Genomic DNA, 9,595 nt, shown 5'->3' on the forward strand with positions numbered 1-9,595 from the left:
GTGAAAATCTCAAACCAGACTTGAAAACAAAATCCATCTTCACGAAGCCATATTAAAACCTGTGGGGACCTATGCTACACAATTGTGGGGTACCGCTAGAGATACTTCAGCGTTACTAATCTAAAATATTGCGACGTAGTGTTAATGCTCGATTTTACATAGCGAACGCAAATTTACACAAGGATCTCAAAATTCCTTTAGTAAAAGATGGACCCGAGTTCGAATCTTGGTACTTGCAGTCTCAAAAATAATTATTTACGAATAATTAAATACAAAAATTATTTCCAAGACCACTGATGATGGGTATTTGGCAATACTCGAAACAGCTGTGTGGTCAGCCAAAAACTCAATTAATTAAAATAATCTAAAAAATAAAAAATTTTGTTGTTGTAGTTAACTACTGTACGAAAAAAACCCTTTAGTAAAAAATGAAATATGCGCCATTAGATACATTTATAGACTTCACAATCACGTAAATACTTTAGCCTTTAATTTTACAGTTAATAGTTTAAGAGGACTTAAAGGAGTTCATGTTCTTGATCTACCTGATAGGTTTGCCTATTAAATAAATTGTACTATACCATATAGCATAAGCAAAATATATAATAGTAGGTTTATTGGAAACACTCTATTCGTGTTACTTTTATATTTTATGAAATAATTTTGCTTACTGTCGTATTTAAGACAGATTGTAAATATACAAATTGAAAAAAAAAAATAAAAAAATTATTTTAGGTGATGTTACTTCAAGAATACAAGAACCGGCCATGGACCGATTTTAAAAGTCACTAACTCGTTGGTGTCAATATGAAAACTCAAAAGCAAATATCTTAGTCTAAGTAAAGATCTGGACTGAGATTAATTAAAAATTTATTAAATGATAATTTTTGTACTTAATGCACTTTGAAGGTAACAGTGAGTAAAATACTCAACTGTATTCATTTCTTCCAATTATTGCTGCATGCAATGCAACCAACTTTGAAGTTTGATACTTTATTTATATATTTTTTTTTGTTATGATTCTTAGTAAATTTTCAGCTGCATAAGGGATTTGTAATTACAAAAGGATTACTACCAACGGAAAAGAGTAATATGTCTGTATTTTTTACGAGTGCTGGAATGTGAGTATCTGAAAAAAATATTTGCCTGCTTTTAGTAACAGGAGCCGTTGCACTTCTTTTCCAGCACGCAGCAATTAAGTCAATTGTTTTAAACTCCCTGAGGTTAGTTTAATTTTTAATACTGCAAGTATCAATCGCGGTCAATCAATTTAATTGTAAAATAAAATTGCAGTTACACCTAAAGTAACTAAAGTGGACATATTCAATAAGTAAATGAAATGTTATTAAAAAAATACTTAATTTAAATATTAAAAAAAATATAATAATTTGTTTTGCTATAAAATATATTACACAATAAATGCGTTCTATGTCATATTTAAATGGAAATTTAATATTTAAACGGAAAGTTGGTGATATAAGATTCACATCTTACATCAGATGTAGAAATTTCAAAATTCGATAGTACAATTTATTGAATAAATTTCGCTTAGAGATGTACTCGGAATTCGTGAAGAGAACCCAATAGATTTTTAGATGGTGGCTTGAATACACCTAACCTAATAACAATAATAATAATTCAATTAAATTAAGTAGTGTATCCTTTATTTGCACTAAACTTCTTCATCTCTAGTTAAAGCTCTTAAAATGAATTGTGCATGAAAATATTGACAATATGATTTTTATAATATAATCATAATATATAATATAAGGATATATGTAATATAAGCCAACGTTTTTTTCTTGTTTTGTTTTAAGTATTAAGAAAAAAACTATTTGTATTTTTTTCTTTCCGAATGCAATAAATTTATTTTATGTAAATAAATTATAAGTAAAACGTTTGATGTTGCAGTTTAAATAAGGCAGATTTCAGGTCTCCTTCATCCACCAGGGTATTTCGCACCAAAGTGGTTGTGGTTTTAATACAAATTGGCATACAAATTAGTTCCATAGAGTAGCGCTAAAGTTGATTTTTTTCTACACAATACTCACTACTTTAAAAGATAGATTAGTGAAAATTATATAGTAAGACACATTTTGAATTACCACTTCATTCACTGTGATTTTTTCCACTATTGTGATTTTCTTTTCAATAAATATTGCCATTCTTTGGTTTATTATTCATTAGAGAGCAGTGGGAAAGTCGATTTCATTTCTATTCAACACTTCACAGGAAAGGCAATTAAAGATATTGTAATATCATTAAAAATCGTTTTGGAACTGAATAATTGTAATAATGTAGTGCCCATCATTTTTTTTTTATTCTTTATGTTTAAGACTCCAGTTCCAGTCAAATCACCACTGTTTTTTGCATCATACTGGTTATGTTTTCAACAGGAGTTGGAGTATGTAATATCGATGCTCATAGAAAATTTGCTGAAGTCGTTTTATTTTTATTTAATAATTTACTTTATCACTAAGGATATAGTAAAGTAGTATCATCCAAAATCTTCAGGTAAAATACACAATACACCACTCATTTTTCAAGACTCAAAATGGGAGATTCAGTTTTTGTCCCTTATTTGATAACTGTACAAAAAATGAGTTCTAAGTATGTCACTCAAGTCAAGTTTTTATTTTTTTTTAGATAAATTTAATATTACTACCTACCTGATTTTCTGGGTCATCTGCGATTTAACCTCCAAACGCGATTCAGAGTCTAGTTAGCAAAAGATGTAGGTAATTGCATATTTTTCTTAATCTATTCATTTCTGTCCATTTGTACTGAAAAGGAAGGAGAAGATATCAGCAATACTAATGTGAAAAATCAATATTTTAATATAACTTTTGAATACCTTTTAAACGGATATGTGATGAATAATTCTCTTTGTGTGCTTTATTCTTTTATTATGTTCATTACTTAACATCGGGAAGAGCTATTAAAATTATAAAGTAATATCTTGATATAAAATTAAAATTATAAAATAAATTTTTAAATTATTAATAACAGTTATAATACATATTTTTAAATTATTAGTAACAGCAATAATTCCTTAAAAAGCAACAAAAGCGTACCATTCCTAACGAAGAGAACACATGTTTTAGGTAAAATTATTGTATAAAATTGATTAATATTGGCACATTCGCATAATTTTATATTTAACATATAACAAAAAAATGTTCCTATAATGTTTCCTAAAAGAAAAGTATAAAAGTATAAAAGAAAAGTTTACTGAACGCAAAACTATAGCCAAAGAATCCCCAATACCCTAAATGTAGTTCAAAAGTAGTTTTCACATAATCAACATCTAAAGTGACCGATTTACACTTACCTTTTTTCACCAAAAATGTATAGAATCGTATATTTATAAATCAATATATTTGTGAACTTTTAATGAAAAAAGAAGTAAGCAGTTTGCTTTTAAGCAGGGCTGTATAAAATAGATACCATCTCGGGCTAATACAAATCACTGTACAGATTGGAGGGTCACAGGAACAAATACATACATTCATAATTATTCCGGAGAAAAATAAAAATACGGTTATAATGTTCAATTTAGTTTTATACATTTAATAATTTTCATTCATTTTTTTGGCATACCAATAAAATAAAATAATATAGTTTTACCAGTACACCAAGAGATAATATGCCGCACCTTGAACGGCCCTGCTTTAAAGGATGATTGCAGGAAAACTTTGCGTGATAGTAAAAAAACCTCGCAAGATAAAAGTATTTAAGACAATAAAGAATTGATAAAATCAAGGAAAAAAAAAATTAACAAAAATTTTAGAATAAATTAGGAGTTGCATAAAGTATATAGAAAATTTTTCAGTCAAATTTGAACCTTTTAAAGCATTTCTGAATACATTTAAATAGATGATCAAAACATCCATTTAACATATATTAAAAAAAACACGAAAGAAATATTTTTGGCATATAATGAATTTTCTGACGAACAGTTTTTAGGTGGACGTTTCAAATGGGGAATTAAATCCTAACTTTGAGATATTCCAAGAAACTGTTCTGTCTGTATATGTATATATATATATACGGTTCCACACTGTTTCTCTTGTGTTGTGTTCTATGTGATTCTCTATACTTTTTACCCTTTTAATCTAAATAGAAAAGATATAAGAAACATTTTTATTTCTTGAAGAATTTTTTTTAAAGTATATATGATATACGTATATCAATTTCTTCCATTGTTCCTTTTTTGTGGATGTAACTTTAGTCTTACCAAATTTAATTGGAAAAATCTCTGCTTAAATCTGTACTTATTAAGGCATTTCTATAGTTTTTCAAGCTGAATTGTGCCTGTAAACAAGAAACCAACCTTACTGTTACGTAGCTATATATTCTTACCATACACTTTTCTCTTAATCTTTTAAGCCATATGCATCCATCTCATTTCTTAGTTAATCGTTGCCCCAGCCGGACATTTCTAGTTCCTCTTTCAAGTCTATTACTCAATAAGTTTCTTATCTCTTTGTTTAAATATTTGAACTTCTCTAAAACTCTGACTATCGTGATCTTTCTGTCAATATATATTGTACTTCATTATATTTTGCTTTTTATTTCAAGAAATCATATTAAAGCTAGTCTAGCCTTTCTTTGTGACTTTTTTGATATTATTTTTTTAAAGATTGTATAGAGTGAAATTGCAGCAGAATAAACATATATTACCTTTACTTTTCCGCAAGATTTTTGGTTAAGTTTAAAGTTGTGTTACTTATTGTCTGCAACGAATAAAACTGCTACTAAAATATGTATTGCTAAAAGATATGTTTAAATTGTTATGTACCTGCAAAAAGTGATTACAATTCGGAATCGGTATTATTATTAACACCAAATGCAGATAAATAAACAGCGTTTACCTTGGTAGTAAAAGGAGAGTTAACATCGTTGTTTGAAACGTCTTCCGTTTTTTTCTCTTCATCAGTATTCACTACTATTTTGTCGGTACTAAATGGTCTTAGAATACGAATGCGGCTTGGTTCTTTTACTATTAGCTTAATATCTGATTGCGGTCTTGTGTCCCTTGTTGTTAAATCATCCTCAGAACTATCATTATCATATTCCACTGCACTATAGACAGTCATTAGCTCCTTTGTTTGATCATATTGTTTTGATTTCTCGTATATAGTTGAATCAGTGGAAGTGCTCAGAAGAGATTCATCGTCACTGATTTCTGCAGAAGATTCATCAACGATGTCAATGGTTAGTTTACCGGTTTCGTCTTCGATAATCTTTCTTATGTTATCCATGTCTTTAGGTTTTCTGATTACTTTCTCAATTCTTTCACACAACTGGTTCTTGACATCGCGAACTGCATTACTGTGCATTATATAGCCTAATAGCGCGCACTCACCAAACATAAGTGCAATCCCTACCATAAATGATTGACTGATTTCAATATTAAGCACAGGACTCACGCTAGATGTTAGACTATTGCTATAGTAATACCATTTTAGTTTAATGGGATTATGATACCACAAAGATCCGATCACACTGCCAATGACATAGAAACCCACTTTTGAATAGAAATTTGTGGCGAAGTGTTGAACAATAAACTGCAACATCTTCGCTTACTATATAATTTAGTTACGGAAATTTTGAGGTGGTTAAATTTTTGCGGTTTGAAAAAGAAATTTATTTGCCGGATAGAATTTTGTTACACGTACATTTTTTACATAAATAAGTTTTAATAAATTTTTTTTAACATTGAAGTTAAAAAATTTTGATTGGTATTTCAAAGCAAATAATCAAACAAAACAATAAATTCTTGTTAGATTTAACATATTGAAGCAGCAGTACGAGATTGGAACCTACTTAAACTACGACTTATAAATGCCAATAAACGGATTTCAGTCGTTCAGCCGTAAAGGCCTAATGCACAGGCCTAACTTAGTAGTAAAGACACACGAGATATAAAAAAATCTGAAAACTTTAAAAATGAGTAATATAATTCCGCAAGTATTCTCTGATTAGAAAATATAAGTTATAGTAATAAGCAAAAACAAAGTGTCCTAGTTGATCCTATTTGCCAAAGTATTTTTAACCACTACAGATGATAGTGGTTCACACTAATCGTTCACACCTATTATTATAACTAATCAAAATTAGATCATACAGTTGTTTCTTAACATATGATAATTCCGAATTTTAAATTAATATCCTAAAAAGTATTTTATTGATAAAACCAGTTAGATATATTAGTTCCAATTTTTATGAGTTAATAAAAATTAACTGTACAGTAATCCCCCTATAACGCGGTAGATAGGAAAACGCGTATCGGTTTACTCATATCGGTTCAAATATAGCTTAAATGGTTGCTATACCAATTCAATCACAGAATTGTGTCAGAAAAAGTTGTTTTCCGGTACGTTTTATAGCTCCCAAATAAAACGACGGTTTTTGACCATGTTTCTTTTAGAAAAATTTTTTGGTTTTTCAATGTATATATAATATTATTCATATATGTTCCAGAATATACCTAGTACTACTAAATACTAGATGGCGCCAGCGCAATTAATTTGACTCCTACGTCAATATCTTCATCTTACATTAAACTACAAAGCAAATATGTTAAGTCGACCAAAAACTTTTGTACCTGAAAAAAACATTTGCGGCACATAGAAAAAAAAAGTTGAAAGTCATCGTTTGCTTGTAGAAATATATGGTGTTTACGCTTCATAGATTAGAACACGCATGACATCGGAACCACAATTTAAAAGTGGAAATTTCAATTTCTATGTGAAAGAGAGTGAGAGCCCTGGTAGACTACAAAAGTGTGAAAGTTAGCAGCTGCAAGAGTTATTGAGTGATGACCCAAGTCAAACTCATTCATTCAACTGAATTCGCTGATGTTTACGAGCAATGCAGAAGATCAATAAACTGGGTAAATCGGTTCAGCACAATATGATTAAACGCTAAATGGAAAATTGTAAAGCTCCTTGTGAAATGCTCCTTCAACGTCACGAAAAAAAAATCATTTTTGTATCGATTTCTGATAAGCCATGAAAAATGGATTTATTTTCAAAACCCGAAGCGAAAAAAACCCGAACTTTTACCTGACGAAGCTAGTTCTTAACACTTCAAACAAAACTGTGTTGTGTGTTATAAACTGTAGCGAAACCATTACTTTGCAACGCTTACGCCAATAAAAGATTAATTTAGATCAGTAATGGATCGAAAGACTTTTGGTCGTCTTTCGTGGACAATAAGACATGGTAAAGTGATTTTACTATATGAGAATGCACACCTTCATACATCAAAACCAGTGAAAGACATTTTGAAATGGGACATCCTTCCGCATCCGCCGTACTTTTCAGACTTGGCGCAAATTGACTATAACCTCTTTCCATCAATGAGGCGCGAAGTCGCAGAGCAGCACATCAGCGAATTGCTAGAGTGAACGATAGCTGCGCTCTATATTGAGTAATATCTGCTATGACGGTCTGCATTTACACTATTGGCAGTAAATTATACGACAGATACAGTAGTGGCTAGTTTTTTATAAATTGCGTCTCAGCATCATTCTTCGAATACCGGAATACCGAACAATAGTTCTTATATGTCCTTCTGTTAACCTTCTTATATGTAAGGAAAATTTTATTTGATTACAGTAATGCCCTCTATAACGCGATTTCAATCCCCCGTATAACATAGGCATTCCCTCATATAACGCGGGGATTTGTATAGTACATAATTAGCTTCGCGTACCTTTGTACGTTTGTAGACGGGAATATCCGTATAACGCGTTTTGCTATAACGCGGAAACAATCTACCGCGTTATTGGGGAATTACTCTATTTTATCATAGTTTTAGTTCTGTCACACTGTCACACTATGTTGGAATGAAGAGGTTTAATTGTTGTGTATGATAATTGAGTGTAAGATTTACTTAGTTTAGATAAGTTTAGATTTTAAGATGGGTTGGGAACTTGTCACCACGTCACTGCATCCATTGAGGACTATTGTGACATACCCATTTCAGTTCCATAGACGAGTAGCAGTTAAGAACGTCATTATGTACTTTGAAGAGATGTTGCCTAATTCCGTTATAAGTGTATAGGCAGTTGATAAGTACCGAAGTCTGAGCCTGGCGAGACTATCACAGTGACACAGAATGTGTTCTTCTGTTTCCTCTTCTTCGCAACATGGTGTGCAGCTATCGTCTCTAGTAATTCCAAGGTTCGATAGATGCTTTTTAACTCCGCAGTGCCCAGTGAGAAACCTTGTGGATGGATGTCGGATGCTACTTCTGTGCAGATTAAGTAGCTCCCTACTTTTGACTTTTGATCGATACGGCATGGATTAATTAGTTTAGTAAATACCGGTAATGACTTTGTTTCTAATTATTAAGTTGGCTTTTAAATGACTTACCTTTTTATTATTTTTAATGTAAGCATAAATAGCTAATGAAAAATATGAAAAAGTACATATGCATAAGTGAAGAAATTAGAAGTATTAGAAGTTTCTTTATGTAGTGGTAGCGTTCAAGCTTCAGATACTTTTTTGTGGCGTTTTGCATGAAATGCGCCGTCCTGCAGGCTTGTGTCAATTCAGAGATAATAAAAAAATAAAAAAAATTTGTGTAACATGAAAAATACAAAAAATACAACAAAAGTATAAAAATCACACAATACTACAATGGTAAAAAACGGATTTATAGTACTTTTAAGTTCATTTTTATGTAAATATTTTGATATTTTTTTATGTACACGAAAGCATATCCGCCAGCGAACTCGAACTGTAGCCGCAGCACAAAATCCTGGTGACAACGTGTAGCTACATGCATACACTTGTTCATACTTGCAGATATTCATATTCGTGCAAATAAGAATATGGTATGTTGGTTTGTTTGTTTGTTTGTTTTTGCATTTGTATGACATACATACATACATACATATGTTTAATAACATTTTTAAACGCAACAAATGTGAAAATTACCAATTTTTGCAAATAAATTTCAGTGTTTTTGTTAAAATGACAAAAAAACAACAAAACTACAAAACAAAAAAAAAACAAAACCATATGTAAAAAATATCAAAATATAGTATATTTTGGAATTGTGCAGTTTGTATTTTAATTGCTAACATGCATACTTGCTTTAAAAATATTTAGCCCCGCTGCTTTAATTCCATAAAAATGCAATGCCACCGACTACAGACTGCCGTATACATATATGAACTCGATTTTACGGTTACAATTGCATTTAAAATCTGTACTAGATTACATAGATTACATAAAACGCCCAAATGCATGCTGTGATTTTCAGCCATAAGCACTTACAAATTTCCATTTTATTAGCTAGGGGAGTTGGAGTGTGTGTCCTGTTTAATAAATTCCGATAGTGCATTTCTTCAGCACAATTGAATAATTGCACATATTATAAACTTTTAACTGCGATATTTGTAATCGCAACACGTTCGCTTTTTATTACTAATTTTTTATTATTCACACTGGCATTTGGGACCTTTATTTTGAAGGTAATGAGGTTAATTTGACTTTTGGTTGCATTAATGAAAAAACATCAGTTTGCTGTTTCTGTAATAAAATGTTTTAATTAAATTATTATAATCTTTTAACAGGGT

General features: G+C 30.5%; 1 protein-coding gene across 5 annotated transcripts; it reads right to left on the reverse strand.

The window, feature by feature from the left end:
* Nucleotides 1-2,037: 2,037 nt before the first annotated feature.
* LOC119687696 lies at nt 2,038-5,683 on the reverse strand. 5 transcript variants are annotated; one of them, XR_005253241.1, is made up of 6 exons: nt 4,875-5,683; nt 4,684-4,736; nt 2,855-2,935; nt 2,670-2,783; nt 2,106-2,588; nt 2,038-2,053 (listed from the first exon to the last, which is right to left on the reverse strand). XR_005253241.1 is itself a non-coding variant. In XM_038102113.1 (3 exons), exon 1 carries the CDS (start codon nt 5,577-5,579, stop codon nt 4,815-4,817), a length of 765 nt encoding a protein of 254 aa, XP_037958041.1. In that variant the 5' UTR covers nt 5,580-5,683; the 3' UTR covers nt 2,855-2,935; nt 4,684-4,736; nt 4,802-4,814. The 5 variants fall into 5 exon arrangements, 1 of the variants encoding a protein (XP_037958041.1); XR_005253240.1 differs by having other exon boundaries at nt 4,802-5,683; XR_005253242.1 differs by having other exon boundaries at nt 2,106-2,606; nt 4,802-5,683.
* Nucleotides 5,684-9,595: the final 3,912 nt, after the last annotated feature.

Source organism: Teleopsis dalmanni, chromosome X, assembly GCF_002237135.1.
Source record: "Teleopsis dalmanni isolate 2A chromosome X, ASM223713v2, whole genome shotgun sequence".
NCBI lineage: Eukaryota > Metazoa > Arthropoda > Insecta > Diptera > Diopsidae > Teleopsis > Teleopsis dalmanni.

Bases quoted from the DNA above. Each gene is read 5' to 3' on its own strand.
- LOC119687696 (XM_038102113.1), bottom strand. From the start codon at position 5,579: ATGTTGCAGTTTATTGTTCAACACTTCGCCACAAATTTCTATTCAAAA.